General features: G+C 34.4%; 1 protein-coding gene across 8 annotated transcripts in view; it reads right to left on the minus strand.

Annotated features, from left to right (window-relative positions):
• PCLO (piccolo presynaptic cytomatrix protein) overlaps positions 1-23,748 on the minus strand; it is a 429,470-nt gene that overhangs the window by 97,944 nt on the left and 307,778 nt on the right. For 6 of the 8 annotated variants that reach the window (XM_053897773.1, XM_053897770.1, XM_053897772.1 and 3 more), the window contains exon 10: positions 23,075-23,200. In XM_053897773.1, coding sequence (XP_053753748.1) covers positions 23,075-23,200 — 126 coding nt within the window. Of the gene's footprint in view, positions 1-14,815; positions 14,904-23,074; positions 23,201-23,748 lie in introns of those variants that run through there. The other 2 variants (XR_008420455.1, XM_053897774.1) reach the window with 2 other exon arrangements.

The raw sequence follows: 23,748 nt of genomic DNA on the forward strand, positions 1-23,748 counted from the left end.
ATGTATGTTATTTCTGTCCATATTTAATATTTACCATTACATCACAAACATCTTATGGATTAAATTTATTGAGTTAACAGTTGAAATCTCAGAGGTATATCCAAATGTGTATCACACAAAACCCGATGACTTTTTTCCCCCACAACTATTTTTTTTAGCACTTAGCATGCAGCAGGCACTCCATAGTCACTTATGTGATCATTACCACCTTATAGGTAATATTTGATGTTGCCATAAAAATTCATAAAAATGATACTCTACTAGAAAGACAACAGAAATATCTTCTTGGCAGTTAGTAAAATTAAGATAATTCACAGAGAAAGAATTCTATTTTATATTTCAATATATGAAATTTATTGTCAAATTGGTTTCCATACAACACCCAGTGCTCATCCCAACAGGTGCCCTCCTCAATACCCATCACCCATCCTCTCCTCCCTCCCACCCCCCATCAACCCTCAGTTTGTTCTCAGTTTTTAAGAGTACAGAGAAAGAATTTTAAAAGTGTCGTAAGTATATACAAAATAGACCCCAGACTCATCAGTGATTAGAAAGTATGAATTAAAGCAATGATGAGATACTACTTAGCTCTCATCACATTGCAAAAGTTTAAAATCCAGAAAATGCCACGTGTTGCCCAAGATGTAGGATTAGGGGACCCTGACTCCAAGGGAGATTATACTTGCTGGATTCTTGTTCAGCTTCACCCTCATTCTACATCAGATGAAAAGAAAACAACTGCGTGATTACAATGTACAAACATGTAATTATTTTAATGGGAATGGATAAGTGCATCTCTCTGGAGGGCAATGTGGCAGAACATCATTAAATTATACACATGTACACTCTGTGACCCAGAAATCTTCTTGTGTGTCTATTTGTAGGAGGGGGCAGTATCAGGAGAAATGGACAATGAGAGCATAGTAAATGCTCAAGATGGAAACCCTTGGCACAGGGTGCAGGAAAAAGGCTGTAACAGGCATTAACACCAAAAGATGGATCCATCTTAAAGCCATTTCCAAGTAAAAGCAAGTGAGAAACAGGATCTGGTCTATAGGGCAATGATGCTTTATTTACATTAAAATGACATTTGTACCAATTAACATTATATATTTTACAAAGATATCAGAAGTATCAAAAATTATTATAGTTGCTCGTGAACAGAAGAAGGGAATGGAAAAAGAAAATGAGATGAAAGAAAATGAATGAGTTAATAAACGAACAAACACAAAACCACACACACACTCATATACAGGTCACTTACATGAACCAGTGAGGCTGGTGTGCTATGGAATGAGAATTAATACCACTGGGGTAACAGAACAGAACAAAATAAAACCAAACCTAATTTAAAATTACATGTATATGATAAATTAATCAAAATTGTTTGCTTTGTACATTTTCTCCACTGATATTATTAACCATGACTACAGATTAATTTCTTAAATCTGAACATTTGCTCTCAAAAATCCTTTATAAACTAGCAACAGCAGCAAAAACTCAGCTGAAATGTTTGTTGGCCCTGGCTTTCTAAATGGTAAACAAATCCTGCAAGTTGAGCTCCCGGGGTCCTATATATTGTCCACATCAGCTATACTAATTATTTATTCATCTTCAAGTTAGGCAGTATTAATACACAGAAACAGAGATACAGAGAAATAAATAGATAGATGTATTTTATTCTTTTATAAAGTTACTTTTTAAATATTTTACAACTTTAACCACTTTATACATTAACATGAAGGGAAAGAAAGAAAAAAAAAAGGTGGAAGAGAGGAAACTCAGGAAGGAAAAATAGAGTAGATGAAGGGTATCTTTGGTAAAGAGAAAAAAGGGAAAAAATAGTATTTGAATGGAGTTCTGCTTATTTACAGAACAAAGGACACTGTCTCCACTATGATAAGACATTAAAAACCCAGATGTATTTTCCTGTGAAAAGTCATCTACATGCATAAATCTTAAGGTTAAAAAGTATCTTCTTGAATAGGTAATCTCATAATAATGTTGCCATTTTTGTCACTGACAAAACTCTTGTAACACATAGTTTCATCAAAACTTAAAAGAGAGCCTTAGTACATAAAATATATAAACATGGGGCTACTTTCATGGAAGCAATCTCTATCTGCCTGTTTTACCCCTCCTCACTCTCCAGTCCCCATTCTAGAAGTATCCTTAGATGCTTGTAGGGACCTTGTTTCTCTGGTCTACCTGAATGAGTTGAGTTTAAAATGACCTCGTGGCTTGAAGAAGGCTTTGGAACAATTTCCATTAACGAGGACATTGCTACATTAAAAGAAAGAGCTTCATTAAAAGAAACATGATCTGAATTTTATTTTATTGAGAATGTAGTCTGAGTTTCTAAAAAAGACTACAATAAAATTTTGCATTTTTAAAAATTCATAATTTAATAATGCTTTCAAATGCAAAAAAGTGTGTGTGTTTGATACTTAGCATGAACAAATTAAAATCTTCCCATGTTTTAATATGTATTATTCTCAGAAATAATGTGTTTTGTAAACCAACATGTTGCTGGTAGTTGACCATTGATATTCTTCTCTTCTCCATAATCAAATTTGGAAATCTCCAAACACAATAGGAAGGCTGTGACCTTCAGCAAACTGGTTAATTCGCCATATTGGCTTCCTTCAGGGAGATTATGTTGCTAGATCACTGTTTTAATTTACTCATACTCTATGAAGGGGAAAATACTATGACTGTGGCACAATGAAACACAAATGAACAACAACAACAACAAAACCCCTACTTGTTTACAATTTATGAAAATGAAATTTTTGAACTGGAGCTTTATATGAAGATTTTTCTTTTAAAGATTTTTTTCTGTCAGCGCAGAACCCCACTCTGGTGCTGGATCTCATGAACCATAAGATCATGACCTGAGCTGAAACCAAAAGTTGGACACTTAACTGACTGAGCTGCCCAGGCACCCCTGTATGTGAAGATTTTAACAAACATTTTGGATCCTGAAATTTCCACATTGTTTTTCATTATTTGTCCTTATTTACAACTTTTCCCTCTATATACGTTAAGACTTTAAAGCACAGCAGTCATGTCATCTAATTTTTCTCTTCTGCATTCCCCACATTTCCTCTCACTGCCCATTGCGGTTGTTCTCAGTTTCTTTAAAAAATTTTTTTTAACGTTTATTTATTTTTTGAGAGACAGAGCATGAGCAGAGAAGGGGCAGAGAGAGAGAGGGAGTCACAGAATCCACAGCAGGCTCTAAGCTCTGAGCTGTCAGCACAGAGCCTGACGTGGGGCTTGAACTCATGAGCCGTGAGATCATGACCTGAGCTGAAATTGAAAGCTTAACTGACTGAGCCACCCAGGCACCCAGTTCTGTTTCTTTAGGCTGGTGTTGGCTCCCTAGGGCCCCCATGGCATTACCCTATCTAGTTTGTCTTCTCTGGGCACTTGCTACCTTTGGTTCTGGATTGGTTAACTCAGGGGTTGGAACATTCAATTTGTAGTCTGAACCTAATTTTTGGTTTAAACTTACATGCCAAAGTACCTAGAGCTAACACCATTCAAACTCAAAGCTGTTTTCAATCTAAAATACCAAAAATTTAACTCTAATAAACTATACATTTTAAAAAAATGTGATAGATCACAATTTCCTCTCTTCACAGTATAGAGATAATAGAATTAAACTCATTAGAATATTTAATGTAAATTTTATAAATTCACATTCTTCCAAATTTTAGTAGTATTAAACATACATATATAGGAGGTTTGGGGTAACTTCTAGTATTTTGCTTTAAACTATTGTAGATTTTATATTGCGTTAACAACAAGCCCAACATAAATGAAGCAGATTGGGAAGCAAAAGTAGATGCTATGATAATACTATTTATAGGAGTTTTTTGGCTAATGTTATATAGCTTAGCTATATTTTTCAATAGCTCATAATTAAAGAAGTTGAATTATCTTATTTAAAACTGTCATTAATTTGGAGTATGGTCAAGCAATTCGTTTTCCATGTTTCTTCCGTCATTCACATTTTTTATGAATAACAAGCAATTAAAATAAGCAAAATATGGCTTGAATATATAAGTTCTTGAATGAAGTTAATTTACAAAATAAAAAATCCTCATAACAGTGTAAACAGAAGAAAACATCTAAGAAACACCAAAGACTACAGTTAAACTGTCTGGGCTTACCCACTCTCGTTTTCTAGGCTGAGTACCTCGAGTTATTTAAAATCCATGGCTTCTACAATCACAGATCTAAAACAGATTTAGTGTCAATCATAAAAAAAAATAATAATTACGAAGTAAGTAGATTATCACATAATTTGCCATATTAATGGTCAACAATAAAAAGGCCACTGGAAAAGAATCACACAGATAAACAGTGTTGTAAGCAGGTCACAACTATTTTATAGACTCAACGTTATAAAGCAAGCAATAGCCTTGTGGATGCGCTAGTTTTCGTCTCTTACAGAATACATTAGAACTCGGTGAAACATGAGGTGACGTGGCTTTTCTAATATTACAGTTAGTTGACGGCAGTGCAGAAGTATGACTTCCGTCTATCTCTTAGGTGAATGCTACTATCAGCAATTAGAAGATCTCATTCGGTTTATGCCAACTAAACCTATCTCATAGCCCACCTAAATATAAATGGTGTTCAAATATGTAAAACCTAGCACAAGGAACACATATTATTTATAATGCCATTTTCATTATAATAAAAAGAGAATTTAAACATTGTTTTAATTATGTATATGACAATTTTATTTGAAGAGTTGGATGTGCAGAAAATGAAGACATTGTTGAACAAAGTTTTTGTAGAATATACCATTTATGGTGGATAAACAATGTCAACTTGGAACGAACAAAAGGCTGACTGACTCATCTCTTTTCTCCACTCCGCTCCCAGAAAATAAGCCAATATCACACTTAAAGGAGCACACTGATGAGAAATTATTCTGAACACTACCAGAAGGGAAAAGAATGTGGGAAGGTTTACCCAACGTCACTAATTGTCAGGGAAATTCAAATCAAAACCACAATGTGGTATCATCTCACACCTGTTAGAATGGCCATTATTAAAGAAAGAAAAGAAAGAAAGGAAGAAAGAAAGAAAGAAGGAGAGAAAGAAAGAAAAGAAGGAAGAAAGAAAAAAAAAAGTAAGTGTTGGTAAAGGGATGGAGAAATTAGAATCCTTGTACTCTGTTGGTTGGAAAACAAAATGGTGCAGCCATTATGAAAAACAGTACGATGTTTTCTAAAAATTAAAAATAGAATACGGCATGATCTAGCCATTCCCATTTCTTGGCATTTATTCAAAATAATTAATAACAGGATCTCAAAGAGATAATAGCACTCCCACACTCATTATAGTTGCATATACAACAGTCAAAATGTAGAAATAACCTAAATATCCATTGACATAAACGGTATAAACCTTATATACATAGAGTAGAATATTATTCAGCCTTTAAAAAGGAAGAAATCCTATAGTATGACACACCATGGGTGAACCATGATGACATTATGCTAAGAGAAATAAATAATCCAGTCACAGAAGGACAAATACTGCAGGATTCCATTTACATGAGAAATCTAAAACAGTCAAACTCATAAAAGTGAAGAGTTGAACGGCAGTTGCCAGGGTTTAGGGGAGGGAGAAACGGGGTGTTTCTTGTATAAAATTTCAGTTATGCAAGACAAGTTTTAGATATCTGATAAGCGACACTGTGCCTGTAGATAAAAATACTACAGTGTACAAGTGAAAATCTGTGAAGAGGGTAGATCTCATGTTAAGATTAATAATCACATTTTTTTTAAATGGTAAAAAAAAAAAAAGAATGTTGGATGGGTAAAAGAAATGGGGATAGAAAGTCAGTTCTAAACAGGAGATGCCCCCCAACAATTGTGGTTGGAGTTTGTAAAGGTACTATGCTTGCTCAAATTGTTCAGAGAAGATGGCATTACCTCAAAGAAAAAATTCTGTGTAGTACCCTTAGCAAAGTTGACCTTGAATTCAGTGGCTCAACCTAGGAGAACTACTCTCAGGAAGACTTCGTAACAGTTAAAGGAGCCACTCACTGTCAACGAAGTGTGCTGGGTCAGATAACTGCTCTCTCCGTGATGTGGATCAATGTACAGGGGGCCAATCCCCCAGTGTTCTGAATATATAACATCCTCATCGGTATTTCTCCAGGGCTTGTGAGGCAGGAAATATCAAATAATGATAATAATAAGGGAAGACTGGAACTGATCACATTTGATTTACAGGAAAAAGTAATGTGCTTCTCGCACTCCAGTATGGCTTTGCAAATTCATGCCTTTTAAATAGAGTTAAGGTAAAGAGGAATATAATTAACCATGATTTGTGGTCTAATGTGAAGAAGGTTATCATCACAGGATTCTGTTTCAAATCACTCTAACCATCATTAAAATAATCTAGTATTGCAGTCCAAAATGTATTGGAAGGATTGGTACAGATGCCAAAGTTACTCCATGGCTACAATTTATGGTGTTTAGAAGTAGATGTATTATTTGAAACTGACTAAAACAGAATGTGGCTGAACAAGGTAGGAAAAGGGGATGGATAGATTAGTAAATTTGAATGGTCCCAAGAAAATCATGTAACATGTGGAGCTATCCGATGAAAGAAAGGTATGTGATGTCATCATCTCATTTAAAGTAGATTGCAATTCATAATATTATAAACTTTTCTTAATTTCCCAATTCATTCTGTTAAAACACCCAGAGTGGATGTTTTCTAGTGACTTTCTAATTCAGTGGTATTACAGATTAATACCATCAAACCTGAAAAATACCATGACAGTAACAGACTAATCCAAAATGCACTCATGATTATATAGATACACAGTTAATTGAATGGACATAGGAAGTTAGGCTAAATGATGCAGTTGTGCATGAGAAATACTTGCCTTTTTAAAAAAAAAATTTAACATTTATTTATTTTTGAGAGACAGAGAGAGACAACACAAGTGAGGGAGGGGCAGAGAGAGGAGGAGACTTAGAATCTGAAGCAGGCTCCAGGCTCTGAGCTGTCAGCACAGAGCCCAACATGGGGCTCGGGCTCACAAACCGTAAGATCATGACCTGAGCTGAAGTCAGATGCTTAACTGTCTGAGCCACCCACGCAACCCAGAGAAGTGCTTGCCTTAATTGTTACTTGAAGTGTCTCTAGTGAACTATTAAGGATATTAACTTTAATTATGTTCTTAACCTTTTTTAATATTCATATATTCTGTACTTTCTTTTTCTGAATGTTATTTAAGGTATCCCACTACTTATGCATTTTAACCTAAAATATCATCACTTTATTCTTGTTAAGTGTTTCCTAATAAATACAGGAACTATCTGGACCAGTGACAATATCATCCTCCTCCTCCTCATCTTCACTGAGAATACATATATAAGGACAAAATAAATTCCATTTCAAATTATTATTTGACAGAATGCACAGAACAGTGCAGTGATCACTGCAGTGATCAGTGAATTGCAACTTCAAATCAGATAAAAAAAATATCTCTGGAAAGGAAAATTCTAAAAAGAAATCTCTCAATCAAAATTTAAACACAAAAGTAAATGCAAATATACTTACTCTATAGTATAAGAAAAAATATTTATTTTGACAAAGAAGTAGGGAGTTTTTATCATAACCTAATTACTCATCGCTTGAAATATTGCAACATGGTCAACTGCTGTGCACAAAAAAGTTAACTAAGTTTTTGTATTTGGCTTATTTTTGAGCCAAAGATACTATATCATTATTATGAATGGTATAATCAAAATTAAAATGGTGTACTTTTAATGTATAAATTCTTTCATCATTTGAGAAGCCAAAGGATAGAAATAAAGAATCCATTTCAAACAAAAAAGAATCAATAACCATCTTATCATCCATCCTGAGAGAATCTTAAAGAAATACAATGAATTAGGTGTTACTTCATAAGAAGTGCCAATATCCTAATTTTTATGTCTCAAAGAAAAATTAGCAAATAATTTACATTGGCTTGATGGGTGTTCAATAAATAACAGATGTCAATGGATGATAGAATTTCATTCCAAAAGTTCTCAATTACTTTTAATATGTAAAATGAAATCTCAATAGATATATAATTTTATATAACATATTACAATAATTGATTTTTCCACTGAAAAATGAGAATTGCCTAAGAAGACAACAGTTTAACAGCAGTATTTGCCAACTGATGTAAAACAAAACTCAACTATTTTCTCTCCAGCTAACATTCATGTAGAGAAATTATTTCCCCTATTTCATAAGCAAACATGATTACAACCATAAAAAACGAATGGCAATCTATCCTAGATGAATTACAAAGGACATTCATACATACACCAGCTAATTATAAGAAGTCATTTTTTTTTTAAAGTTTACTTATTTTGAGAGAGAGAGACAGCACAAGCAGGGGAGGGGCAGGGAGAGAGAGAGAATCCCAAGCAGGCTCCACAGTGTCTACACAGAGCAGACATGGGGCTTGATCTCATGAACCATGAGATCATGACCTGAGCTGAAATCAGGAGTCGGACACTTAACCGACTAAGCCACCCAGGTGCCCCTAAGAAGTCCTTTTGCTTAAAAGAAATAAAATTAGATCCATTTCACTTGTGTTAATAGCATCAATATGAGACTTTTTTTTTTTAACTGTTATTTTGCCCACCTCTTCTCTTTTTTCTTCACAGCATTCCAGTAAAACAGGTAGGGTAAATGTAACTATCCTTACTTTTACAAATGTGAAACCTCAGCTTTAGAAATCGTATTTAGTGACAGTTTCAAAAGCCAGGTCTCCTGATTCGTCTTCTAAGTTCAGGAATACCTGCATCCCACATGATTCTTTGCTATTTAAGATACATAGAACCTAATAATGAAACCCTAAAAGTGTAAAATCAATATAAGTAAATGTATTTAATTATGATAAAACTCATCACATCAAGTTGACAGATATTTAGTGTGTGTCACAGAGGGGAGTAGATTCTGGGTCACCAATGTCAATCACTTACGATTTCTGACATGGTATCTCCCAGGGAGGAGCAGGACCATCACGGAAAGTAGACAAAACTCTGGCTCCAGGATTAGAGAACTCCAGTGGGGCTGGTGGGTGGGGAGCTGAGAGATGTGAGTTAAGGATGGACCAGCATGAGTTCCAAAAGGTTGGGGTATGTTACCACAGGCCTGGTAGGTCACAGTGAACTTGGACTCAATGCGTTTGATAATGTAAGACATAAGAGGAAAGGCTTCAATAATAAAATTTGGAGAGGGTCTACGCCTTCCTTCCCCTGTGGACCTCCCACTCTGGCAGGCTAGAGTCAGTCTCTTTCATGTTTTACTCTGTAGGACTGTTATGTAGGGATTTACGTTTTAAAAATATGGTGGAGTGACTTCTGGCTAACTAAATCTGAATACTATGTATACACATGAATGAACATATTGAGGTCATTTTCACTGAGCTGAAATTTAACACACATGTTGTACTGTGTGTGTGTGTATACAGATATATGCACAGTGTAATATAATAATTTATTATTATGTCCCCATTCCCACCTTGTTCTAACAGCCGCATCTCATACCTGGATTATTTCTTCAGTTTCCTAACTAAACTCCTTTTCTTTCCGACCTTCACCCCTTCAAATAATTCTAGTTACGGCACTCAGAGTGTTCCTATTTAAATGTCATTTAGGGTATTAAGGAGGGCACTTGGGTTGAGCACTGGGTGTTATATGTAAGTGATGAATCACTAAATTCTATTCCTGCAAACAGTATTACACTATATGTCAATTCACTAGAATTTAAATAAAAATTTGAGGAAAAAACAGTAAATGATGTGAATAAAAATGTCATTCAGCCTGTGTGTCAGCCTAGTGGCTTCTCATCCCGCACAAGGAGAAGCTGAAGTCCTAGGGGCACTTCGGTAGCTCAGTCAGTTAAGCATCTGACTCTTGGTTTCACCTCAGGTCATGATCTCATGGTTTGTGATATCCCCGTGTTGTGAGCCCTGTGTTGGTTTGTGAACCCCATGTTGGGCTCTGTGTTGACAGCATGGAGCCTGCTTGGGATTCTCTCTCTCTCTCTCTCTCTCTCTCTCTCTCTCTCTCTCTCTCTCTTCCTCTGCTTGCACACTCTTGTACTGTCTCTCTCTCTCTCAAAATAAATAAATAAACATAAAAAAAAGCTGAAGTCCTTACAGTGGCCCACAAGATTCTATCTCCTTGACTACTTTGACCAAAACGTCCACCGTCCGCCCTCACATGCCCACTAGCTGCAGCTACACTGACCTCCTTGCAATCTTACTGTTCCTGGCACACACCAGGTATGGTCTTGCTCTGGGCCTTTGCCCTTTTCATTTGTCTCCTGTAATGTCAGTAACTTCTGGCTCACTCCTTCCTCTCCTTGGGGACTTCACTCAGTTTCGGCCTGCTTGGTAAGGTCATTCGTGATCATCCCCTCTCAATTTGCAACCTGATTGTCTGACAAGCTGGATCTATGCTCCTTATTATATTTCTTTCCTCAGCACATATTACCATTCAATATAGAGTACTTAAAAAAAAGAAAAAAAAAAACAACTTTGCTCTTTTCTGTCTCAGCTACTAAAATGTACAGTTCATGCTTTCCTCATTAATGTCCCCACAGGGTCATCAGAGATTGCTCTACGCAGCATGTACTAAAAAAAAAAATATATATATATAGAAATAATTGGATCAATCATTGATCTCAGCAGACTCAAGGGCCATAATGACAGTGAGAAGAATCCGGGAAAGAGTAGAAAGTAAAAGAAAACAAAAGTAGCCTAAGAGAAAATAAGAGAAATCTTATTTTCTTCCAATGCTCAGTGGAACTTACCCTACATATGAAAAGGCTTTCATCTGAATTTGTGCTGACACAAAAGCCTGTAATCCCACAGAAGGTTCTTTCTGCTTCGGCACTCATTACTCTATTGGGAACACAGTAGAATACCCTAACTATGTTGAACTATTTTAAAAATTAACAAATGGAATAAATGAAAGACTGTAAAGATCTGTTTTAGTTCCTAAACAGTTCCTTGCTCTGGAGAGCTTATAATCTGCCCTTAGAAATTACCGCAAGGTTACCTGGGGTTCTTTGGGATGGGAAGAGCCATATCTGTAAGCTCCACTTAGTATTTTACTGGTTCTAATGATTGCAGAATCAACTACCGTATTCTGAATTTCTAGCTTTCTCTTATTAAAATGAAAATAAAACATACAGTTCCTCCCCCCCCCCCCCCCAAAAAAAAAGCCGTTAAAGAAATATATTGTTTTTCCTTAAAGGTATTTTTTCCTAGTTCTTTGGGTTTATTTTACATTTTTATTCATTGACACCCTGATCAAACGCTACCTTCACAGTGAGTACCTTCCATCCACTGCCTCTCTAGATGGTAGGCACTTTGAAAGCAGGGGAGCATTATATCACTTTGCATCATTCTAGGATAAACCCATAGAGAGTAGTCACTGAATACATGGGGCAACCCATTTGAATCCTTCATTATTGCTGGCATTCCTAAGAACATCACCACCACTCCTTCACAGCCTCTTCTCTCTGAACTCCCTGTTTATTACCTCCATCTAAATTTTAAGTATATTAAGAGTGCACCCCAACAGAGTCTTACAATTCTGCAGCATGCTCCTCAATGTTCTTCCCGTTCAGAAACAGCGCATGTGGGAATGAATTTAGGCTTTGCACGGCCTGAAGCTTATGCAATTTTAAGGAAAAATATAAGATTATGAATACAAAATTTGGCACAAATGAATTTTTATGAAAAGGACAAAAGAAACCACAACAAATGACAAATGCTGAAAAGGTGACAAAGGCAGCAAACATTACACATTCCTTAGAACTTCCTGGAGCTTTGGCGGGGGCTCATACAAGTGAGAGAGGAGCCCTGAGATGGTCCTTTCGTTAAAGTGCCATAATTTATTCATTCTGATCTCATTTCTTTTCTCATCCCATGTAATCACCCTCACAGTCTTTTTTTTTTTTTAAATAGAAAATGTTATTTACTCATAAGTTACTTTAAACAGTTATCAACTCACGGAAATTATGTTTAATCTCTATCCCCAAATACTTCCGAACTACTAACATTCTTATGGAACAAATCTCAGCAGTTCTATTATTTCATACACAAATATGTTAATATGTATTTCTAATAGATAAGGACTCCTTATTTTAAAAAGCAATCACATTATTTTATATATTACAACTGCTTCATATTCAAATACTCATTGTCCCATTTCCAAAAATATCTAAGAATTTTTTTAAGATCAGCTTTACCAAGATATAGCATACATGTAATAAAAACAGCCTATTTATATGTACAGTGAAATGACAGCAAATATATACAACTGTATAAACCACAACCAGAATCAAGATAGAGAATACTTTCTTCGTGCCTTGAGTTCCCACTGACTCTTTCCCACTTTTCTCTTCTACTCAACCTCAGCTCCAGGAAACCACCTGTCTGCTTTCTGTCATAATCAGTTATTGTTTTCTGTTTGGTTTTTGCTTTTATCTTTAATAATTCCTTGCTTTCAGTTATTTTAGCTTAATTTTCTCTTCTGTTTCTCATGCCTTTGGATCCTTTTTTCCAAATATAAGTACTTAATACTATCAACATGCCTCTAAGCTCTACTTTAGTTGCAGCCCATAAATTTTGGTACATTGCTTTTTCATTTGCATTTTGTTCAAAATATTTTCTAATTTTCCTTTAATTTTTTTTCTTTAGCCCATAATTCTAGTGTTTGAATTTTCATTTTATCTAACATACTCAGCTTATCATGGCTCATGTACCACTTCACCTCTGCCTCCCAAACTTAAAATTGAACCATGTTTCATCCCAAAGTTCATCCTCTCCCCATCTCTTCAACAAGTAAAGTGTCTCTGAAGTATGCATTATAGAAAGGTCTAATGGAGGATCCCATACACTGAATGCTCAAGACCCGGTAAGCTTTTGTGATTTGTCAAAAGTCCCACACAAAAGGAGTTGATGAGAAAGATTAGTCCAGACACTGAGAGCAAGACATCGGACACCAAAGTTCTGGTCACTAACAAGATGTGTTTTCAGCGACTAATAGACCATGAAAGTTACGTGAACAGATATTCATTGTATGTGCACCTATAAATTTTAATCAGATGTGAGGTTTACTGATTAACATACTGTTGATAAGAAGAAAAAATGAGAAGACTTTTAAAAGATTAGCCAATGGTTTTACAGTTAGGAGGTAGTACGGGTATTTTGTTTTTTAAGTTTATTTATTTATTCAGAGGGACAGAGAGAGAGAGAGAGAGGGAGAGAGAGAAAGAGAGAGAGAGAAAGAGAGAATGAGAATCCCAACCAGGCTCTGCACTGGCAGCAAAGAGCCTGATGTGGGGCTTGAACTCATGAACCAGGATGATCATGACCTGATCTGAAATCAAGACAGACTGGTCACCCAGGCGCCCCAGGAGATAATACATTTAAATGAAAAATGGCTTACTTACTTCAGGCATTAAGGTTTTTTGTTTTTGAAATTTATTCAAGCCTGATAACTAAAACTAAAATAACTTTCCATTATCACAGAGGGCTCTAACAGTTCGATAGTCCCTTATAGGAAGTCTGAACTTTGTAAGATTAACAAAGCATATAAAAAATAAACATAAGTAACTGTCACTCACTGTTAACTCTGTGAGACAGGTCTTGCAATCTCTCAATTGTACAGACGAGATAAAAGGAAACTTAGAGAACACGAGTAACTGGACTAAAGTGATGAAGATGGCTTGGGTCAGAGTTTTGTGACCGAAGTTTGATGCTCTGTTAATTAGAAATATTCTGCATCCCTGCAGCTCCGAGATCAGAACTGACTATCGTCAATTATTTAAGTATGTCCACATATGGGGGACACAGAATTCAAGCTTAATATTGCAAATATTTTTCTTACCATCAAAGATCTCCAAAGTGAAAGTAAACGTGATTACATTCACCACTCATGTAAAACACTGTATTTCTGGTACATTGTTTCTAAATCTATTATTATCTCAATTTCCCTACTGAGAACATCAAGAAACTAAAAGTTAAACAACGTACCCAGGCAATGAGTACAACAGCTGAACTTAAATACTGATCTGTCTGACTGTAAAAACATTCTCCGAATATATGGGATGTGCTAAAGCACTGGCTGACTGAAGGTCTGGCATGCATATTAAAGACGGTTCAATATCCTTGCTTCCAAAAAAACCACTCCAATTCACACACCCACTAAAACGTAGCCTGTTATGGTATATTGACCAGTCTAATCCGAAATTTAAGAATAGAAACAATTGTTCATCAAGAAGCAGTATCACTTGAACTTATGTAAATATTTCAAGGTATGCTACCTTTGTTAATAAATGTAATCAAATTAGAATATGGATTATTAGTTACACTTAGCAAAAAATGTACAAGACAGGGCAATCATTTAGTTTTCTTGATATTTCTATCAGAAATATTATGACTCAAACATAATCTCCTCTGATTAATTTCAAAATAAACGGATAAAAAAGAGAAATCTATTTCCTTGTCCTGGCAACATAGCTAATCTTTGATATCCTGACAAGGTAAGTATGATGTCACTGAACCCTGAAAATAATATATTACAACCTACCAGCCCAGGTACCTAGAATTTATATTTTTCTTTCCATAAGACAGATTCCTAAATATTTGTTAGAAAATTTTTGTATTAACATGAAATGTGATCTTGTGTCATGTGTACCTGGCACACCAGCTTAAGGAATTTTGAGAAATCTCATGCTAATGACCAATCCGTACCTGGTATCCCCCTGGAACAAGAACAAGGAAGCTGACTCATCTGTGTGGTGTGTTTCTTGATCTCCAACCTTGATCACTGCCATGCCATCTGTAACATATGCCAAAAAAGCATAAGCAGAAATAAAGACTTTCTTGCCTAGGAACATTCTCCCTTAAGTTACACAGGAGTGTCTCTTCTAACAATAGTACTGGAATGTGTCTTCTACCATAGACTTCTTCATAACAGGGATTTCCAGAGGCCAACTGCTAACAAAACCACCATTCCGGAAACAGCTGGCCTCACCTTCGCTCCAATCACTGATTGTCAACTATTAATCCGACAGCATTTTCTTGCCAGAAACCCTGTCAATTCATCTCTACAAAGAGCTAGCTAGCCGGATCGATGTCACCTACAATTGAGACAACTAGAAACCGAGAATTTCCATGAATTAGAATTTATGCCACAGGCATACTTCTCACAGAATGACGCGGATGAACAAAATTGAACTCATTCTTTACAGGTGCAATGGCCTGGGAGAAGCTAACTTTTCATACAGCCCTTGCTCAATTTAAAAGCAAACAGCGGATATTATTGGTTTTAAACTTTTACTCTCCTATTCTAGGACCCTGCTGATTCATTAAGAGTTTCATGAAGCTACATTAGGGTCTTAACATTATATTCTTATCTTGGCTCCAAACAGCTTTCCAAAAATCTTCCAAACAAATTTGATTTAATTATCAATAATAATAATAATAATAATAATATAGATACAAGTTATCTTTAAAACCAAATGACCGTTTTTGGTTCTTTGGCTAAAAGATGTTTACTTCTTATGGATTTCTTGTTCTCTTATGGAAATTGTTGAAATTTTAAAAGTATCATGCCAGTAATTTATTTCACAATTATGATATAGAATACCAAGAAAAAAAGAAGTGAGTTTAAGAAGTTCAGTGATTAAATGAACCTCAGAAGCAATGATATGCACATAAAGGATTACATTTGGCCCATTATATTTCCTAAACAAAATTTTGTTTTATTTATACTTTTTACACTGCCTTTTCTGAGTATATAATACTATTTTAAGTTGAGTAAAATGATACAAAAGTTTTAATGTTTAACAATTATGTGTTAATTTTTTTTTTTTTTTTTTTTTTTTTTTTTTTTTTTTTTTTTTTTTTTTTTTTTTTTTTTACTGTCCTAACTTACTTTATTGTATTGATTCAGAGTACAATGATTAAATCTCTAGGCGGAACAAGGGTCCAGTATTGTGAATGCATTTACAACTCAAAGAGACATGACTCAATATAAAAAGATACATTTTTTTCTAAATTAATCTATCCCTTCAATACAATCACTATCAAATTTCAACAGAGATTTTCCTGAAAATTGACAAGCAGAATCTGGAAAATATATGCAAGATCACAAGTCAAGAATTGTCCCAAGAGTATTTGAAGAGTAGCAATATGGTATGTTCACCTGCCATGTGTCAGGACTAAAACAAAGAAATCATAATTAAAACAAAATGTGACACTTATGTTGGGATAGACAATAGACCAGTAGACTAGAACAGAGAGGTCGTAAAAGACCCATATATGTGTAAAAAAATCTATTTCTGACAAGTGGAGCATTAGAGATCAGTGGGAGTAACAATATAACATTCAATATATGGTGTACAGACAACTGATTATCCATGCTGAAGAAGAAAAAAACTTAAAGTTTCTACTCAGACCACAGACAGATTAAATTCTATTTCTGTAAGGACATTATGTGAAAAGTAAGATTGTACAATTTTTAGAAGAAAATATAGAGCAACATTCTGAAAACTTCTGGATAACAACAATTTCCAAAACAATACAGAACACTTAGAAAACTTAAGAGAAACAAAATGATAAATGAACTTGACCATATTAAAATTTAAACCTCTGTAAAAACGAACAAACTAAAAAGCATACCACATACTGGGAGAAGAAGATATCTATAGCCTACTTACTTGACAGGATTATATCCAGAATATATACAGTTTCCCTAAAATTCAATTTGAAATACACTAACTAATACAATTAAAGAATAAACAAAAGAACAGGCAAATCACAGATGAGAAAAACCCAAGAGCCAACAAAATTAATAAAATATTATCGTATTCCACATTCCTGGAGGGAAGGTAAACAAAAGCAATAGATATCATCCCACATTACATTTGAAAAAGAAAATGTAGAGGAAGAGGACGAAAGATGTAGAGTAACAAAAGTACTAATTGACTACGGACAAGTGTAAAAACAATATAACACTTTGGACAGCGATTTGGAAAAATCTATTGTTGAAAAAACCATACAACATTCCTCCTACATTATTTAACACGATAGTCATTATAGCCTGAAATTTAACTTGTCCAAGAAACTCCTGTACATGCGCATAAGGAGACTACTTTAACAAACTAAATTATAGCATTGTTTGAAATACTAAAAAAAAAAACAACAAAAAAACAAACCCTCACAAATAACTTAAATAACCAGGGAATGTTTAAATTTAAAGTGCCATTGAAATGTACAATACTAGAATTCTGCCCTGTAGTTACAATAAACGAAATAGAGCCACATGTATCACTTCGGATAAATTGTATAAACTGGATGTGACTCAGAGAGGCTGCAAAAATACATTAAGATGTCATTTACATAAAATTTCATAAACAAGCAAACAAATTCTTCTTTGGTTTATGAATACATACATAAAACTGGGAAGAACAGCAAGGGAAAGAGTAACCTCAGATTAGGTGAAGTTGGGAGAAGGGAAGTGACTACAGGAGGCTTTAATTGATTTATATGTCTCCCTTCCCCAGAAAAATATGAAACAAATGTGGCAAAATAGTGATGTAAAAATGTATGGTGGGTACAGGGCTGTTTGTCATATTATTCTCTACAGTTTTGTGGTACACTCTGACATTTGCAACCAAAATGACAAGTCAGCGCCAGATAAGTGGTAAGTTGCATACATCAGGCCATAAAATGCTTCTAAACTCCCCCCAGCTCCATTCCCAGAAGGGAAGGTAAAAGAGAAGGTGTGGGATGTTGAACTGGGTGTCTCAACAGACGGAGGAGGTGAAAACGTGAATAAAGCGGTGTCACTCTTAGGTAATTTTCCTGATGGGGGAGGAGGCTCAGGCTGGGAAAACTCAGGTCCACTTTTAATGAATCAGTACCCATCAAACCCTGACTTCTTGTGGTTACTATGGAATGGAGACATTCAACCAGTGAGTCGTTTTAGTCAAATTCACAAGATTGAGAGCAAAACACCCTCACCATTTAAGTGCAAATTAATCAGACACAGATGTGTCAGGCAGCAAACAGTTCAACAGAACACTTGCTATATTTTAACTTCGAATTTAAAACTCGTTTGTTGTGTGCCCTTCGCCCTCTTTCAACCATAAAGCAAATGATGATTTGGGGCTAGAGTAGAACTGGCAGAGGAAAATTTTTTCCTCACACTGTGTCACAGCACAGAAGAATGGTGCTGCATTTTCCAGAGATGAGGGTTTTTCTTCTATGTCAGTAACCACACGATACCCCACTCCAGAGATCTTAATTTAAATTCAAACCAAAGAAAAACTAAAACAAACAAAAACCCCAAAAAAACATCTAGAGTAAATTTATGTTAATTTATGAGTAGTTAAGCTCAAAGTTGTAAGGACGTGTGCCCAGAGGAAATGGTTTTTATTTTGTCATTTTTTTTCCTGGAAAGGTAATCAAAAGTTATATTACCAAATATGGATGCTGTCTTAAATGTACACGGTTCTTTACATAATATTGTTTGCTTCACAAAGCCCTGTGAAGAGAAACTTCTTAATTAGTATATAACACCTGTAATCAAAAATTAATTCTTTAACACCAATTTCTATATATATTATTTGAAATCTTGTTTTATTTGACACTGTACTGGGCACCAAATATGGAGAAAAAACCCTCGGTGTTAAGGGTCATGATTTTAGATCCACGCACAACTGATATGTGCACAAATGGCTGGGACACAGAAACTGACCCAAGTCTGTATCAGATTAAACAAAACAAAACAAAACAAAACAAAACAAAATCTTTGCTTGTCGTGAAATATGGATAATTGTATTACAGACTCCCCAGATTTGGAGATGGTTGGAACTTTGATCTGAAAACAATATGTAAAGAGTTATTCATTTAATTTTAGTTTTTAATGTTTATTTTTGAGAGTGTGAGAGAGAAGGGCGGGGAGGGGCAGAGAGTGAGAGGGAGACACAGAATCTGAAGCAGGCTCTGGGCTGAGAGATGCAGGGCTCCAACTCACAAACTGTGAGATCGTGAAGTGAGCTGAGGTTGGATGCCTAACCAAATGAGCCATCTAGGCACCCCTATAAAGAATTATTTTTAGAGAAACTTTTATTTTTAAAGCATGTCACGAATTCAAAACTTCCTAAAATTGTAATCACACTGAACAGGTTTCACTAGGTAATATAGAGATAAGAAAATTTATCACAGAAGACGCATCTAGTTTTTTGAGGCCATTAGTTAAGGTGCTGATTATATTGAACCTAGTATTGATACTGTACTATAAATAAGGTTTATAATTGTTCCTTTAAAAATAAACATTTAAAATGGAAGTGGCAAATTTAAATACACAAAATCCATATATTCAAGTGTGTTTTTAGATGCTCAAATTAGTCCAAAGAGAAATAACAACATCAAAGGAGAAAATGATAGACAAAATTATACACCACTTAAAGTCCCAATATTGATGATCAATACACAGCCCCAACAGTGTTGATCTAAAATTGTTTAAAATTTTAATCCTAAAGCAAATAGTGACAAATAGCAGTTCAGAAAATCAGATTTGTAGTTTAATTCCCCAGATGTTTTGTCTTTTTTTTTAATGGAAAACTGACTTTAAGCATTAAAATGAAGAATAATAGGTAGCCAAAGATCATTCTTTGTCCAATATCTGTTTAAGAATGCTTACTAATGTTGCCAAAAAATAAATTGTATGGTTTTGGAAGATTAGGATCCCTCAAATATCTGACTGTGCAAGTTCTTTCAGAAAATCACTACAGATTTTTGTAAAACCAGAAGATTGGCTCAGGAAATTTTGACTAATGCAACGTTCTCTAACTGCTTTTTTTAACTGCAGAGGATGGCACAAGCCTATATTATGAGTGTATAAAAATGAATTTTTTGAGAATAGCCTAATGATTGGGCAATAGTAATTATTGCCAAGTATCAGCATTCTGAAACACAACTCTTTCCTACATTATGTAACAAGATAGACAACCTAGTTCAGAAAGATTTTTCAAAAAACACTGAATAAAAATCTCCTTTTAATAAGTAACCAGCTCAGTGGACTCAGGAAGTAGTGGGGCCTTCTCCCCTCCATTTAATGTTAGTTACATAAGTCACTACTTTCTGAACAGCATCAGAAAACCTACAAGATTGGTCAGTGTGTTTTAAATGCACAAATCCTGACGATAAAAAGCTAGAAGAAACCTGAAAATACTCTTGCTCTTCCAAAAGTCAACACAGTCAGAATCCATGCCTCTGAGTGCTGCAAGAGTATAAGTATGTAAGACCCTGATGAGACTGAAAAGCCTACCGTAAGACAAATAACCAAACTTAGGAAAAACCGTAGGGTCAACCTCTTTTTTAACAATAGCGCATTTGTGTGGAGTGGGAAAAAAATGCAGTCTAAGAATTCTATGGTCAACCAACTGTCATTCACGTATGTTTTAAATCAAGCGTGAGGCAATTTTACATCATAAAGGCTCAGGGTATATAGTTTTGTATTCAGAAATGCAGAAAGATACACCGGGAAGACATCAAATCAATTCCTAAGTCTACCTGAAATTCGTTCTACAGGTGGAGAAGTACAATTAAATGCATACAAATACATATTTTATCTATCTATTCGTATACATTTTTTTCCTTAGAAAAGAAAAGAATTTCAAACTATGGAGAATTAACTGTTGTTATTGCCTTCAATAAATAAAATTTTATGATGTCATAAAAAATTTTAAATATTAAAAAATCCACAAGACTTCAGTGATCTACACTCGGTATTCCTGTAGTTACATCAGACATAAAAATCAGAGTTGTGTCTTAACCAATATACTGCTCTGAAACTGTATGATAATCTATTAGAGATTGAAGATGAGGGTTCTAAGAATGCCATGTATGAATAAAACACATAGTTACAGACAAAACAAAAATTATGTAAATATAAATACATATAGATATATATCCAGAAAATATATTGGTCAAACAATATTGTCCTTGTGTATTCCCATTTGGACTGATGACCTTCTAGTCAGTTCATCTTTGGACATGAAAGGACATATTTGGACATTAGGTTCACTTCAATTTTCTCTCTTGACTTAGTCTATATTATATCTATATATATTTTTTTAATTTAAGTGTATGAACTTAAAAATGGCCACATAGACTACCAAGTACAAAAAGTATCATTTCATCACAAAACACTTCATTTAAGACATCTTCCAAAACCACCCTGATTTGTAGTATTTGTCAATTTCCATGGTGTAATTACAGACAAAAGTATGAAAATTTATCTGTATTCAGGTATCTTTGCATAACTATAAAACAAACAGTTGCTGCAATTTTTATTTTAGAATAAAAACAGCATAAAAACAGCATACACCTTTCCTTCTGGAGTATGCTGCATAAAAGTGGCATATCACTTCCATCGTTAAAAATGGTGTCAATTTAAAAAAGTGGTCTCAATTTCTATAGCTTAAGTAGACTGCAACATCAAAGAGTAGCATCAGGCATGATAAGATTATAGTCATAGAAACTTTGTACAGACTCAGTAGTTTGCTCATAATTATTATATCTTGATTGACACAGTTTTTACTTTCTTTTAGCTTTCTGGCTAATTCTCCTACCTTTCTCTGTTTTATGCAGCACACTGGAATATTTTTAAAAATATGCTTTCAGTTACATATTAGGTGATGACCTGGTAATCTGGCATTCTGAAAACCAACAAGCAGATAAACAAAACAAACAGGCCTAATTTATCACATTGATCTGTTTCCACTTTGTAAATCCTCCCACCAAGACCAGTTCAAGCCATCAATGTGATGTCACTAAATGTGAAGTTAGGAAGAGCGTATCTTAGAGACTTGGTACCAACTGGCTCCAGTAAGAACACTGTGATGAGTAAATAATACCTCAAGTTTGTGTTTATTCTAATAGTCTACCAAAATATCCATGGACATTTTTGGGAGGTTCCAATACATTGAAGAAAATAATAGTGAATCATTTTAGCATAATGAGAATTTTAAATAACAAACAACATTTTATAAAACTATGAAATGAGAAAAAAAACACTTTCCAAATAAGTATTTTATTTAGAATGAAATAAAATGATAGGTTGAGGCTGTTTTATGATAAAAAAAAATCCATTATAAACAATATCACTGAAAGCTTATAAACCATATGTTAGAGTTTGGAAACAACCCAATCAACTAAAAACAAGTGAAAATAATCACTTTGTGTTTTGAGAACTGAACATTTTATGACATGTGAAATAAATTGATAAAATACATGTTTTATGGACCTTTAGATACATCTGTAAAGTTCTTTTTTTTTAAATGCTTTTGATGTGATAAGGTGTATAGTACCCAAAAGTAGACAGTAACCTAGCACAGGAGTTGGTAAATTTTTTTCTGTTAAGAGCCATAGAGTATAAATTTTAGTTTTTGTAGACCATTTCATCTTGTCATGAATGCAGTTCTGTTTGTAGTGGGAAAATGCCCATATCCAACATGTAAATTCATGATCCTGGCTGTGTTCCAACACTGTTTTATAGAAACAAACAGCAGATAGATTTGGCCTGGGGGATGTTCACAGTTTGCTGACCCAACTTTAGGGTGTACTGAATCATGTGGTATTTTTACAATTATGATTTCAATATAATTTTCTTAGTATTTATAAAAAAAATTAATCTCAATAACCAAAGTAGTTTTAATAATATTGCCCAAGTCAGTAAACAATATTGACTAATTAGTGTTTCTTAAGTAAGATATTCACAGAGCAAACCCAACTGCCAAAAGGACAATGCAATTGAAAATAAAGTGAATATAGTTGTGAACACATTTTCTTTTATATTACGATACCAAAATTTCATAATTAACCATAAGGAGAGAGGGTTACCTACTTGGTAAATAAAGAGAAAATTTGCATATTAAATTAAAATATGTTTAATATAAGTATGTTCATTTTAATCAACAATGAAATCCTTATTCTTACCTTCCATAAGTTTTCCTGTCTGTTCTGCACTTCCTCCAGGAAGAATTTTGGCAATATAGGCTCCAATTTCTCCATTATGTCCAGGGATTTCTTTACCACCCACAATTCTAATTCCTAATCCATTACCTGTATTGAAAAAATAGCAAATTATTAGTAACATTTTAAAGGAACAACAGTTATCATGAGTTATAAGGTGCACATGACGTGAGCTCTGGTGCCCAGAAGCTATCTACAACATAAATATTGGGACTGGACACCAATAACAAAAGGATATTATTCTGAATTCAATAATAGATGATATGAAATAGGACATTCTGAGATTTTTGTAGGATCTACAATGAATCCCCTGATATTAAAAAATAATTTTTGGAATTCAATGATATCACCATGATATAATACAGATATCTTTGTCCACTTTTGGCCAGACACTTTGTAAACATATTGTATAAAGATGTTCTCAGTATAAGAAACACCAGAGTGTATAATTCACTTATGAAATTGAGGAGCATTTCATGTAAAAGACAGTAATAGCTATCATAAATTGAGAAGACACAATTTAAACATACAAATGATTGCAACTGATAAGACAAAAATACAATCATAATTTATGAATTACTATTCATTTTTTAGCCTTAACTCATCAACTAACATTGTGCATTATTAACATGACATTT

Source organism: Panthera pardus, unplaced genomic scaffold (genome assembly GCF_024362965.1).
Source record: "Panthera pardus isolate Hobbes unplaced genomic scaffold, ASM2436296v1 HiC_scaffold_8, whole genome shotgun sequence".
In the NCBI taxonomy this organism is placed as follows: domain Eukaryota; kingdom Metazoa; phylum Chordata; class Mammalia; order Carnivora; family Felidae; genus Panthera; species Panthera pardus.